At 37.1% G+C, this 15,913-nt stretch overlaps 1 protein-coding gene across 2 annotated transcripts in view; it reads right to left on the minus strand.

Annotated features, from left to right (window-relative positions):
• The window catches only part of PAPSS1 (3'-phosphoadenosine 5'-phosphosulfate synthase 1), a 110,215-nt gene that overhangs the window by 60,194 nt on the left and 34,108 nt on the right, over nt 1-15,913 (minus strand). For both annotated transcript variants that reach the window (XM_025385130.1, XM_025385131.1), the window contains one exon: nt 11,491-11,609. In XM_025385130.1, coding sequence (XP_025240915.1) covers nt 11,491-11,609 — 119 coding nt within the window. The remainder of the gene's footprint in view (nt 1-11,490; nt 11,610-15,913) is intronic.

Raw genomic sequence — 15,913 nt, forward strand, 5'->3', positions numbered from 1 at the left:
CATATAAACAGAACCAAAGACAAGAACCACATGATTATCTCAATAGATGCAGAAAAGGCTTTTGACAAAATTCAACAGCCCTTCATGCTAAAAACTCTCAATAAATTCGGTATTGATGGAACGTACCTCAAAATCATAAGAGCTATTTATGACAAACCCACAGCCAATATCATACTGAATGGGCAAAAACTGGAAAAATTCCCTTTGAAAACTGGCACAAGACAGGGATGCCCTCTCTCACCACTCCTATTCAACATAGTGTTGGAAGTTCTGGCTAGGGCAATTAGGCAAGAGAAAGAAATCAGGGGTATTCAGTTAGGAAAAGAAGAAGTCAAATTGTCCCTGTTTGCAGATGACATGATTGTATATTTAGAAAACCCCATTGTCTCAGCCCAAAATCTCCTTAAGCTGATAAGCAACTTCAGCAAAGTCTCAGGATACAAAATTAATGTGCAAAAATCACAAGCATTCTTATACACCAATAACAGACAAACACAGAGCCAAATCATGAATGAACTTCCATTCACAATTGCTTCAAAGAGAATAAAATACCTAGGAATCCAACTTACAAGGGATGTAAAGGACCTCTTCAAGGAGAACTACAAACCACTGCTCAGTGAAATAAAAGAGGACACAAACAAATGGAAGAACATACCATGCTCATGGATAGGAAGAATCAATATCGTGAAAATGGCCATACTGCCCAAGGTAATTTATAGATTCAATGCCATCCCCATCAAGCTACCAATGAAGTTTCTTCACAGAATTGGAAAAAACTGCTTTAAAGTTCATATGGAACCAAAAAAGAGCCCGCATCTCCAAGACAATCCTAAGTCAAAAGAACAAAGCTGGAGGCATCACGCTACCTGACTTCAAACTATACTACAAGGCTACAGTAACCAAAACAGCATGGTACTGGTACCAAAACAGAGATATAGACCAATGGAACAGAACAGAGTCCTCAGAAATAATACCACACATCTACAGCCATCTGATCTTTGACAAACCTGAGAAAAACAAGAAATGGGGAAAGGATTCCCTATTTAATAAATGGTGCTGGGAAAATTAGCTAGCCATAAGTAGAAAGCTGAAACTGGATCCTTTCCTTACTCCTTATACGAAAATTAATTCAAGATGGATTAGAGACTTAAATGTTAGACCTAATACCATAAAAATCCTAGAGGAAAACCTAGGTAGTACCATTCAGGACATAGGCATGGGCAAAGACTTCATGTCTAAAACACCAAAAGCAACGGCAGCAAAAGCTAAAATTGACAAATGGGATCTAATTAAACTAAAGAGCTTCTGCACAGCAAAAGAAACTACCATCAGAGTGAACAGGCAACCTACAGAATGGGAGAAAATTTTTGCAATCTACTCATCTGACAAAGGGCTAATATCCAGAACCTACAAAGAACTCCAACAAATTTACAAGAAAAAAACAAACAACCCCATCAAAAAGTGGGCAAAGGATATGAACAGACATTTCTCAAAAGAAGACATTCATACAGCCAACAGACATATGAAAAAATGCTCATCATCACTGGCCATCAGAGAAATGCAAATCAAAACCACAATGAGATACCATCTCACACCAGTTAGAATGGCGATCATTCAAAAGTCAGGAAACAACAGGTGCTGGAGAGGATGTGGAGAAATAGGAACACTTTTACACTGTTGGTGGGATTGTAAACTAGTTCAACCATTATGGAAAACAGTATGGCGATTCCTCAAGGATCTAGAACTAGATGTACCATATGACCCAGCCATCCCATTACTGGGTATATACCCAAAGGATTATAAATTATGCTGCTATAAAGACACATGCACACGTATGTTTATTGCAGCACTATTCACAATAGCAAAGACTTGGAATCAACCCAAATGTCCATCAGTGACAGATTGGATTAAGAAAATGTGGCACATATACACCATGGAATACTATGCAGCCATAAAAAAGGATGAGTTTGCGTCCTTTGTAGGGACATGGATGCAGCTGGAAACCATCATTCTTAGCAAACTATCACAAGAACAGAAAACCAAACACCGCATGTTCTCACTCATAGGTGGGAACTGAACAATGAGATCACTTGGACTCGGGAAGGGGAACATCACACACCGGGGCCTATCATGGGGAGGGGGGAGGAGGGAGGGATTGCATTGGGAGTTATACCTGATGTAAATGACGAGTTGATGGGTGCAGCAGACCAACATGGCACAAGTATACATATGTAACAAACCTGCACATTATGCACATGTACCCTACAACTTAAAATATAATAATAATAAATAAATTAAAAAAAAAAAAAAGAAAAAAGACACCAAATTTCTTTAAAGACATCTTTGAATGTAAAAACACCATTATTTTATGCACTATGAGTAAAGAAAAAACATCTCCACTTAAACAAAATAATACAATTAACTGAAAGATGCATCCCTATTTCAAAGATGTTCAAATGTGGGGAAAATGTGCTACTTAGAACAATGGACAAATATGCATACATATAATTGGAGGAAGAAAAAACTGAAACAGTTTTCTTTGAACTCTGTAACACCTCTTAACAACAAGTTTTTTTGCAAAGCCACTTTCTCAAGGAGCCATTATAATATTCTTACTGTTTGAAAAGACTTAAAAACAGTATTTTAAATAAGGTCAACTACTCCTTGGTATCAACCTTAAAACATTTATATTCAGCTAAAACTCCTAATCCTGTCATTTAGAAAATGAAAAAGTGGTATAATTCTCTTCAAAATATAATATCTAATGTCTGAAGATTCCGATGATGAGTGGCTCCTGTTGTGCTAGGTAAAACTACAAATACAATTTTACAAAATCTAAGTTACAATAACAAAGTCAAATCATTGACTTTATATCTATACTTAGCTCTCAGACAATTGAAAATTCATTCAAGTTGATCAAAGAAACTGATAATTAGCTACCATGATGTCAAAAGACTTCTCTTTTCAAAGTAAAGACCAAATTAATTTAAATTGCTATATATTAACAAATATTTATATGGCAGAAACTTAAGTTTCTTAGTCTAATTTCTTCTCAAAATCTAAATAATACCGTATTATTCAAGGATGAAAATCACCCAAACATTCCCTTAGCAATTAAAATAACATGTAATATCCTTACCAAGGATTGGGAGGCCCCAAATGTTCTGGTCACTTCAAGGCTGTCCTGGCCAATCACCAGTTTTCCTCTTGCTCACTCTTCTTCAGCCACAGTGACTTTCTTTCTAACTTTATTAGGTTCTTTGATCAGCAGAGGTAAAACGTTTCCAGTTTGAATTTTCTGAGTGCTAGATATAGGTACAAAATCATTCTCTTCTCCTGCAATTTCCTGCATCAGGGACACTTCTCTCCCAGATCTTCACATTGTTGTTTTATCTTCTTAAATACCTTTATAATTGGTCCAATGACTTTTCTTACTTGAAGCTTTAACTGAGCACATAGATTCTCCCCCTTCCTAGTAATTTCCAATTCTGCTACCCTAATTTATTTCCTTCATGTAGTTTTACCACTTTCTGAAATTATATTATTAGTCATTGTGTCTAATAAACAGCAGGGTTTTATTATAAAAAAAAAAAAAAAAAAAAGTCTTACAAAACTAAGCTTGAAAAGGGGACAAAATGTACTTAGCTTATTTTAGAAACAAAGTTGTCATTATATATAGTATAACCCTTTACCACTTAGATTTATGTTTTAGGACTTACATAAATCATAATTCACTAGGCAAAATGTGCCTCTTTCCAAGGAAAATTAGATAACCCACAAACACCTTTCTTATTGCACTTACACAGAACAAGCATTTCACACTAGCTGGGCACAGGTATGAGCAGTTTATTTCTTTAATGAACATTCTTTCCAACCCAGATAGTGTTGTCTTTGATCTGTTCAAGTACTTTAAAAGTACTCAAGAAATAATCTTTCTAAGGTCAAGAAAATGCCCATGCCGCTTCCATTTCTTAATCCCAACTACAGGTAGGGAACAACTGATCAAGGAATGTGAAAGAGAGTCAGAGAAAAGATTCTATTTCAGAAATAAACTAGAAATGGAAAGAATCTGGATACTAGTAAAGGCAGTGTAGTAGAAACATGAGTGTGTAGGCTGCAGAATCAATCAGAACTGTGTGCAAACCTCACTCTCTCTAACTGAACTATCTGGGAGAAATAACTTCACCTCTGGAATCTGTTTCCTCATCAGCAAAATGAAGATAATTATAAATACTTATCAGTTTCAATGTAAATTGGATGCAACAATGCCACTGCAGTACCTAACACAGGGCCTAACACATAGTAAGAGTTCAACTGATAAGTTACTGTTGATGGTCTCCATCTCTGCCTGTGACGGTTAATACCGTTTGTCAACTTGATTGGATGGAAAGGATACAAACTACTGATCCTGGGTGCGTCTGTGAGGGCACTGCCAAAGGAGATTAACATTTGAGTCAGTGGGCTAGGAAACGCAGACCCATTCTTATCTGAGTGGGCACCATCTAATCAGCTACAAGCACGACTAGAATATAAACAGGCAGGAAAATGTGAAAAAAGAGACTGGCCTAGCCTCCCAGCCTACACCTTTCTCCCATGCTGGATGCTTCCTGCCCTCAAACATCAGACTCCAAGTTCTTCGGTTTTGGAACTCAGACTGGCTCTCCTTGCTCCTCAGCCTGCAGATGGCCTACTGTGGGACCTTGTGATCATGCAAATTAATACTTAATAAACTCATATATATATGTATATATGTGTGTGTATATATGATGTGTATATATGTGTATATATATGTATATATATGTGTGTGTATATATATTCCATTAGTTCTGTCCCTCTAGAGAACCCTAATATACTGCCCATGGCATTCTCTTTCAGCACACACGTTTATATATTCTTTTACATAATGCTGGTTAATCTAGGACCCCTAACCTTCACCTCCCTACTCCAAACACATACTCTAAAGCTACATAGATTTAGTTATTATTCCTTGCTTTAAAGCAACATGGTACGTGATATATTCATCCCCTTCACCTCCCCATCTATATTTAGATTGTACTATGTGTCCTCCCATAGCCCACCTTTGGAAAACCTAGCAAATGTCTTTGTGATAACAATGAAGTTGAATGAACTGAATTTGCTACCCCTGGATAGAGGGAGTTTGATATGAAAAGTACACATTATAGCAAGTCACTTTGCAATGAAGTACAGTGGGCAAATGCACAACTGGCATCTCTAAGGATAAACTTTGAGCTGAATGTCAGGTATTCACTGGTTTCTCCATGTGCCCTAATGCCCACTGGGATTCAACTTAGTGAGAAAAACAACCAAAAGAAAATAAATGCCAGATATAGTTGTGTGTATATGTGTATTTCTTCCTTCAATTGCATTTTAAAATTCTACATCATAGTATAATAGAAGAGAAATAAATGAATCTATATATGGTCATTCTAGTCTATACACTATAAACAAAATAACAGTGGTGAAGACCAAACATTAAGGTCCATGAGGCCGGAATGTTTATTGCTTAATTCACTGCCACATCTCCAGTGTTCACAAAAGTGCCTACCACATATAGCGCCATCGATTAAATTAACTAAAAAAATCAACTAAGTACAACAGAGAAATACGCATGCTTTCATTGGGAAGTGAAGTCATTTATTCAGAAAACCATGTAACAAATATTGAAAAGGAGGGTGATACCAAAAGAAAGCTATCAAATTAAGTAGGCATTTGCATTTCTTCTTTTGTCACCACCCACCTTTAAGATAAAAATTAACAGTTTTTCAAAAGAAAATTTCTCTCTCCTAAATGAACACAATCAGAATCCGTTACTGGATGTAGATTTAATTACATCTCACTTAAGTGTAAGGAGAACACTCCTGAAAGTAAAAGCCAGAGGTGTAAGAAAATGACTGAAATTCTAGATGCAGAATCCAACATGTCCATGAACAAGTTTCTTCATTTCTCTGAACCACTTCAAATGTTTACTGTATGAATAAAACTAAACAACATATGAAAAGAGCTTAACAAAAAGACCATTTGGAAAACTACCACAGTAATTCAGGTGAGAGATAGTTGGAAGCTAAATTAGGAAAAAAGGCCATTTCTCCAACTGAAATAAACAGAACAAGTTATTTTAAAAGACAACATACTATATATATATGTCCCTTATAATAAGGACTCAGCAAATGTTAATTTCTTATCTATCCTTCTTTTTCAATGAAACTGTCCAATCATCAGATTGTCTAGCAGGCATAATATAGATTAGTATCCATATGAAAGGAAGAACAATTAGCATAATCATTAATTAGGTACAAATAAATTAGGAGAAAGGCATTAACTAAGACCACAGAGATAAGACAAGCAATAGCACCAAACTATGAAGAATTGTGAACACAAATCATCTCTCCTCTTTATTTTATCTTATTTTCAGTGATGTATTTTATTTTATTTCATTTTTTTATTTCAGACAGGGTCTCACTCTGTCATCCAGGCTGGAGGGCAGTGGCACAATCATAGCTCTCTGCAGCCTCAAACTCCTGGGCTCAAGAGATCCTCCGGCCTCAGCCTCCTGAGTGGCTGGGACATGCCACCACACCTGACTACTTTTTTAAAAAATTTTTCAGAGACAGAGACAGGATCTCACTATGTTGCCCAGGCTGGTCTGGAACTCCTGGCCTCAAGCAATCTTCCTGCTTCAGTTTCCCAAAGTGCTGGGATTACAAGTGTGAACCACCACACCTGGCATACAAATCGTCTCAATTCCATAAACAATGGGAAAATCAGTAAGTGTTTTAGAGCAAAAAAGGGAAATGCTTCGACTACACTTTAGAAAGATGATTTTGTTTGGGAGGCCGAGACGGGCGGATCACGAGGTCAGGAGATCGAGACCATCCTGGCTAACACGGTGAAACCCCGTCTCTACTAAAAAATACAAAAANTTATACATAGGTAAAGTGTCAAACCCAAAGGATACTATTCTAAATAGGGCCCCAAAGAAGTGATTACGAATTTAAAGCGAGAAAGATGGGAAGAAGGTGGGAGAAATCTGTGGCATCCAACACAAATCAAGCTTAATAATCCCATAAACATGTCTGAACTATCTGGAATTTATAGTCAACAATTAATAAGCCCCATAAAATTATATAAAATGGTATCTATTAAATATGTACATTTTTCTGAGATTTTATAAAACACTTACGAATCACTAACTAGATATTTTAAAAATCAAAACAAATAATAAAACTGTATAGCCATCCCTCAGTATCTGAGGGGAATTGGTTCCAGGACCCCTTGAGGACACCAAAATCCACAGATGCTCAAGTGATATAAAATGGCACAATATTCACATACAATCTACACACATCTTCCCATACACTTTACATCATCTCTGGATTACTTATAATACCTAATACAATGTAAACGTTATATAAGTAGTTGTTACATTGTATTCTTTTTAAAATTTGTATTCTTTTTCATTGTTGTATTAATTTTCCTGAATATTCTCAATCCATGGTTGTTTGAATCCACAAATGTAGAACCCACAGATATAGAACCCCAGATACAGAGAGTCAACTTTGTAACACTGATATGGCAAATTTCAAATTAAAAAAAGACAGGCTCAGTATACAAAAAAACTCAAACAAAACTACAATCAAAATGAAAAGGAAAAATACTAGAACTATAGTTTCAATAAAAATGAGATGGATTTAATATCTATGTCTAGAAATAGAATTTTATACAAATTTCTAAGAAAACGATATACAACAGCAACGGAGTAAAACTGAAGAGAAAGGATAAACAATGCATTGATAACAAAACAGATTTCAAAAGAGAGCATCACCTAACAAATGAAAAGGCCAGCCAATCTACAATCATAAACTTTCTTAAGCCCACTGCAGAACTGAGGTGAAAAAAAGCAGTGAGATGAACTGCTTCCAAGTGACAAGTCCCACCAAGAAAAGACCAGGCACATGAACTGCTTACCTTTAGTAGAACATGGGAGGAAGAGGTGGCTACAATAAAGGCAGGTAAGAGGAAAAGAGCTAAAATGTCTTTAAAACTTTTAAAGGCTGAGTGTGGACTAGTGTGACAGGCTTAGTACAATGGAGGACCGGGGGTACCAGACACAAGGGGTCCTGAACTCACTCACAAGCACGCCTATGGCAGGTGCTCAGAACATAAATCAGGAGGAGGTCTAGAGACTAAAAAGAGTCTTCCTCAGTGGGGCACAGGCAAAAACCTATGCTCACTCACCAGACCCTTCTTTCATAACCACAAAAGCCTTAAGCTAATGAAAAAGGAAAGGAAACCCTCAAACCTTCCCAGGGTCCTCTGTTTCTGGGGGAGGGGTGGAAGCAAATATGGTCTGCCAAAAAGAAGGAGATGAAGGAAATCCTTTTGGGCCCAAGATCCTGCATTCATACAAACCAGGTAGCCAGTACAAAACAGATACAAAACATGCTAATACATGTGAGGAAAAGAAAACTCCCTTCCAAGCCTCCCAGGGTGAAAGCAGAGATTAGCTGTTACGCAGGGAGAGGAAGAAGCACTGAGAAAAACCCACCTCAAGACTCAGGAGCACACAGGTCACGCCTTAGACTGAAGTTGGGCCAGGAAACTGAGAATCATCACCACTTCCCAGTCATGAGCCTACCACCAAGTGATAAGCCACAGCAGTATGCTGCTGAGAGACGAACAGGAAGAAGACTCCTTCTGTGGTACAGGTATACAGGGAACACTGAGGATGAAGGAGGAACACTAAGAAAAACCCAAGAGCAGGCCAGGCCCCACGCTAAGTACAAGGTAGAAGAGCCCACCACTGCAGAAATTTGAAGCCTGTGATGCAGTAAGAATAACTTCATAAGGAATAAGGACTGCCAAATCCAGCTGAGGGCTAAATCAACCTACTACAATAACAGTATGATAGAAAATGAAACATGCCCATGACATAAACACTACCTCAATCTCTACTGTACATCTAGACACAATGTCCAGCATTCACAAAACATTACAAGATACACCAAAAAGCAAGAAAAACTACCCACTGTCGAGAGATATGACAAAGAAATCTCAACAAAATGAGATTCAGAAATAACACACATGTTCAAACCATAAGGCAGGATTTTTTTTTTTTCTTTGAGGCAGAGTCTCACTCTGTCACCCAGGCTGGACTGCAGTGGTGTAATCTAAGCTCACTGCAACCTCCACCTCCCAGGTTCAAGCAATCCTCAATCTAGTACTTTTTAACTGGGATTAAGTTAAAGGATCTAATGAAAAAGTGGACAGCATGCATGGAGAGATGGAGAATTTCAACAGAAAAATGAATACTGTCAAAAAAAAAAAAGTCAAATAATGAGAATTGTTTTTTAATGATTATTAGAATTTTAAAATTCCTTCTATGAGCATATGAATAGATTGGATACAGTTAAGGAATCAGCAAACTTAAAAATCAGTTATTAGAAATTATCAAAGCTAAAATGTTAACAGAAAAGGGATGAAAGAAACACAGCATCTAAAAACTGTGGGACAATATATTATTTAACATATGGGTAACTAGAGTACCAGAAGAAGAGTGAAAAAGGCAAAGGAAATACTTAACATGATAATGGCCAGGAGTTTCCAAAAACTAATGAAAAAAATATGTATCTACCCAAGCAGGTTGGGGAATTCTAAACAGGAAGAAAAAAGACTTAATTAAATACAAGACCTAGACACATGATATTAAACCCACTAAAATCCAAGGAGTAACAGAAAATCTTAAATTCAAATACGCAAAAAAAATCACACAGAGGAACAAAGAAAAGAATTACATTATACTTCTCATCAGAAATGAAGCAAACAAAAAAAATGGAACATCTTTAAAGCACTAAAAGAAAAAAAAAAATCTGTCAATGCAGAATTCTATGCCCAGTAAAAGTATTTTCTAAAAATGAACAAACAGATGAGAAAGATTGATAAAAAGACTTTCCAAATTCATTCCCCTGTGCCTCCCAGTATGCCATGGACATAACTGAAATCATGATTTCTAACACACTTCCAAGGAGTTAAACACTCTTATGTCTGTTTCTATCACTTATAATGTAAATTCCTCAAGGATGGAGACACAGCTGATAAATCTTTGCATTACTAGCACCTAGGACTGTAAAATCTACAGTAGTGGGCTTTTAATCAATGTGTGGTTGATGATGGATGATGAAAGAATGGATGCTGGGACAGCTTTGGAGAGATGAGAAGGAAGCTAAAAGTAGAACAATAGGATTAGAACAAGAGTGCAGAAGTCATTTAAAAAGAAACCTAGAAGGCAGAGATGACGAAGCATAAAACCTCCTGGAATGTCTCAGTGACCTGCAAATAATGATATCTGAACAGTAAATACAGAGAAAAACATCAGAATATATCGATTTACATTATTTATATTTATTCAGCTACAATATTTGGATAAAATAAAATAGGAAGCAAAGTCCCACATTATCTACTTGGTAGATATAATGTGGAAAAAATCAAAGGCTAAATGTTTATAATATATTCAGACAAAGAAATTTCTTTAAAGTTGTATGTCGAATATATCCAGTAAGACAGACTAGATAAAAGAGGTTTATAAGATACACTAGATGAAAGAGGTTTATTACAGGATTTTGTAGACTAAGAGGAGGTTCAAACTCCAAAACCCACAGTTAGGACAGAATGAGGAAAGATGATACCTCATTTTCTGTGTACCCCTAGGTCAGGACTGAACAGCAAAGGGTGGATGCATGACAAGGTGACAGGGTAATCACTGACCCAAGACCTCTACCCACACAGAGGCCAGATCCTCTCCAACTACAGTGAACTATGTGACCCTCCAACGAAAAGGGGAAAGGGGACTGAGGGTAGTATGGACAAAGCACAAGGGAAAGAAAACTTCTAAAAACCCAGACTAAAGTCTGAAGGAACCCTGCACTTGTTAGTGGGCCTGAGTACCCTGGAGAACATCAAGCCTCTTCATGCCTCCATATGTCCAGGCACCCAAAGGTCCTTATGTCCTAGAAACTTACATCCTCCACAGGTCCCTCTCTAGAATCCACCCATAAGGAGATCAGCATGTTATCACAAGGAAAATGTGGGCGCTCTAAATGTCTAAGAAAACTTAACTACTTTGTATACCTCAAATTGAAAAATATAACACTATCAAGTCACAGGACTGAATAATCATGGCTGGATTTTCTGTTAGGTATTTTTCTGTGGTAAAATTGCTGGTAAAGTACAAGACTGTTTGACTCCTAAGCCTCCTGAGGTTTATACTGATGGGGATATTTCATATACCGCACATTCACGGTGTTCCCCACAACACCTCACACTGACATACAGACACAGAACACCGCTGGCATTTCAAAGCATTTAAAATATAAACGTTACTCAACATTAACACCACCATTTTTTTTTGGAGTGGCAAGATTATGAGAGAGATGTAATTTTTCTCTGATGATTCCTTCTTTCATCTTCTCTTACCCGTTCCTGTAGAAGTTCCACAACTTGCTGGACACAGTCATTTACATCACAGGAGTCTGTTTTCAGCACCAACTCAGGGGCTTCTGGCTTTTCATATTCAGAATCGATCCCAGTGAAACCTGTGAAAGGTACCAGATAACAGAGTAGGATGGAAAATAAAATTAAAATTGCTTTGTTTTCTCAGCGCAGACCTCTGCTACACTGAAGTTAGTATCTGCGCTGTCCTCCAAGTCACAGGATTATAGTAATGAAGTGTCTTTCTTGGGAGATTTCTAATTAAACTTTTTTTTTTTCCTTTACTGGGGGCCATTTTAAACTGCAAAACTACCCAAAATAGCATAAAAATGTAAAAAATCTGGCACCAAATAGGCTGCACAAAGAAAAACTGCTTATGGTTTGAGAACTAAACCCAGAAGGTAAAGTGCTGCCTTGTCGATTTTCGCTGGGAACTGTGTCAGGTGTGTCGGACGTGCTGCACTGACCGTGAAAGTGCCAGGAGTATTGATGTGGAGATTACAAATAAATTTTGTCAAGTAGGCAAATTCATAAATATCGAATCCACAAATAGTAAGAATCAATTCTACTACTTTTGTCACCTTTTTTCTTTCTTTTTTGTCTTAAAAAAATGCCCAAGTTGCCTGTGAAGATGTACGGAATTAATACCAGGTGATTCGAAGCATCTCAGTTTCTCTACAGGACATGGACATAAAACCAAACCTGACAAGATTATTTTCTTCTAAATGCAAAAACAAACACTAAGTCAATCTGTCCAGTATATTCATAAGAATTATCCGTGGACAAATTGAAGCTCTGCAGGCTTCTTCTGCCATCAGATAACAAGTGTTAAGTCAAATCCACTACTATCTGCTTAAACTAGACATAAATAAGGATAGTAAATAGATCACAAAATAAATTACACAATCAAATATAATTTCAGTAATAACCACTATTTAGATTTTTCCTATGGTATATGTGTTACCATATAACTGCTAAGAAAAGAGCAAATAGATGACAATTTCCCAGAGAGGGTTAGCCGAGTTAAAGATAGGCTATTCCTATCTTATACCCCTGACCTTACCTCACACGTAAGTCATTCAAGGCTTGTCTATCTTGGAAAGCCTAGGTCACTCTTAGGTTAGAATGGTATGCATGAATTTAAAATCATTACCATTAATATTAAGAAATGCAGCTAGCAAAAGAGTTCAATAATATATACTACAAACCTACAGCCCACTTATTTCATTTTTTTCTATTTCCTATTTCTAAGCATCCCCTGCAGTCCTGAACTCAAGAAAAAATTTCTGCATTACCAGTATTCCCATTTAGCAGTGGGTCACAAGAAAACGGCTGGGGAAAAAAAAAAATCCGGTTAAGAACACTAATTGTTAAGCTCTGATTCTCAAATGCGACGATATACTGGAATTACTGGGTCCCACCCCATGAGATTCTTATTTCACTGGTCTGGAGTACAGCCTTGGCACTGGATTTTTAAAAGTTCCCAAGGAAATGCTTACATGCAGCAAAGCTTGACAAGCACTGGGTTAGAAGAGGTGGCTTAACATTTTAGAAGCCCTGGAGTTTTCCTACTAGATAATTTATCCATAAGTGATTACAATGATAAATGTAAATTCTGAGGAAAAACATTTAAGTAGGTAATAAAAACTATCTTAAGTAGTCATCATGAAAATAATTGAGATAACATAATGAATGACACAAGGATATACTGACTGTCCAATAAATGTCATGTAAAGGTCTGTAACAGCCTGAGGCTCTGTGAATATACACAATCTTGTCTGTCCTGGAATGTTTACCATTACAGCTTTGAAACAGAGTTGATAGGGAACTTGTTAAGCACCATTTACAAGTAAAAGCTTTTTAAAAAAATAAGTGACTCTACAATCAGGAACTCCAGCACCTTGGCAAACCTAAGTATCAGTGTATGCATACAGACACACACACACACACACATTAACCTAAGGAACATTTTATCAACCTCTACTCAGGGGAATACAGTCAATAACTGAGAAAGTAAACAAGAAACTGGACTAATACAAACACACTCCCAGTTATACAGTACAAACTGTAAGAGACTCAAGAGCATTGTGGACAAGGTCTTATTCATCTTTGAATACCTGGCACCAAATATATACCTTGCAAATAGAAAGCTGAGGACTAAACTCTCATTTTTTATCTTGCCCCAATTCCTATCTAAGGGGCCTGGGAAGTCATACCCTACAAACCATAAATTTTCATCAGATAGGTTTTATTTAACCCTATATATCATGACTTCTTTTCCAACCTGACTCTGGCATAACATTGCAAGACAAGAAGAAAATCAAAACATTTTCCCCAAAACATGTTTCTTTGTCATATTTTGAAATGGCCCTGCAAAGCTGTTTTTTGTGGGGGGAAATTTGTATCTTTAAAGAATCATTATTAACAAAACTGTTTTTTTTTTCTTCCAGACCCTCCCAAGAGAGATTAAGATCTGAACAGGGAACATTTGTCATCTATTGGCTCTAAGGGTAGCCACTGTAAGACTTCAAAAGAACTTTGGTCTCCACAATCTTTATCTTAACCTGAACATTCTCTTTCTATCAATCCCAGGTCTTTAGACAAACCCAATCAATTGTCAACCAGAAAACGTTTAAACTCACCTATATCCTAGAAGCCCCCCGACAACCTGGCTTTGAGTTGTCCCACCTTTCTGGACCAAACAAGTATATTTCTTTTATGTATTTGATTGATGTCTCATGCCTCTCTAAAATGTATAAAACCAAGCTATGCCCTGACCACCTTGGGCACATGTTCTCAGGACCTCCTGAGGGCTGTGTCATGGGCCACAGTCAATCGTATTTGGTTCAGAATAAATCTCTTCAAATATTTTACAAGAATTCAACTCTTTTTGTCACCAAAGCATTGGCAAATGTGTGTTGAATATTCCACTCCCACTCCACCTTCTTATCCATCCAACAAGCATTAACTGTGTGTGTCACAGGTATATGCTTTGGGTGATGTACTGTGCTAAATTCTAAACACACAAAAATATTCACTATGATCTCCCTGCTCACAAGCAGCTTACTCCAGCCAGGATGACAAACCTTCCCTCACCAATCCATTCGTGCAAAAACAACAAAACCAACTACAATTAAAATAAGTAAAAGGTTTAGACTTTATTTAGGATCCACCATTTTGCTTTTCTGTGCCAAATTTACACAAAGACTGATCTGAAAACTGGCCATTGAGAGAGTAATATGGGAGTTGAAGGGTTAAACAGGTTTTCCTCCAATTGTCCTAAATTATTCTGGTCAAGCAGCCTGCTCTTTCTGAGTCAAGAAAGTAACAGCTTAATGGGGTAGAGGGTTGACAGGCAGGAGTCCCCATCAAGGAACTGATTCTCCATAGTCACATTACTGGAGGTCAGTCTTGCCCATGGAACTAATGTTACCACAGCAGATGGAACTTGACCCAACTGCCAAAGCATTCCCAGGTCCAAATACAGAAGAACCCAGAATAACTACCATTTTCCTTCCCACTCTCTCTTTTTCTTTTCAGGGCCAAAAACTGAATGCCAAAATCTATCATCGAGAGAGTTCCTGGGAGTTCCTGTGACAGTCTCAGGCTATCACATTCCCTGCTGGGAAGGCAAACTTAAAAGTTACCTGCAGGACTCACTGATTCCTAAACAATGCTATCTTTAGTTGTTTGTTGTTTTTTTTTTTTTTAATCCAGCAAGTCCTTTGTTTCTGTTAACAATAATAGAACAGAACAAGTCAAGGAATGTCTACAAGATAAATACTATGATTGATATCAAAGGCCAGAGCAGAGCTGGGTTCTAAATTTCTCCCTCAATGTCTAAATGTCCACCACAGTTGAAACTCTGGGAAGCGGACCATAAAACCTAAAAAGCGAGGTGTAGAGCTGTCCCTTGGTAATCATGTGGATTTGTTCCAGGACTCCCTGTGAATACCAAAATGTGCGGATGTGCAAGTCCCTTACATAAAATGGTGTACTATTTGCATATAACCTATGTTCATTCTCTTATATACTTTAAATCATCTCTAGATTACTTATACCTAGTACAATGTAAATGTTATATAAATAGATGTTATACTATATTTGTTATTTATACTATTTTTTAATTGCTGTGTTATTTTATATTATTTCTTCTGGAATATTTGCAATTCATGCTTGGTTGAAACTACACATGTGGAACCCACAGATGTGCAGGGTCAGCTGTATATATTTTAATAGAATCAGTGATACATTAATTCAATCTAATTCAACAATGGTACATGAAATGAATAAGGGACCATTCCAAGGATTGTAATAAAGTACAAGGCATTATCCTCGTCATCAAGATGCTTATCATTCAGGCATTTTTTCCAATAGCTATGGGATTTCCTCCATTTTCCCTGGAACA

The sequence above is a fragment of the Theropithecus gelada genome, chromosome 5 (assembly GCF_003255815.1).
Source record: "Theropithecus gelada isolate Dixy chromosome 5, Tgel_1.0, whole genome shotgun sequence".
In the NCBI taxonomy this organism is placed as follows: Eukaryota; Metazoa; Chordata; class Mammalia; order Primates; family Cercopithecidae; genus Theropithecus; species Theropithecus gelada.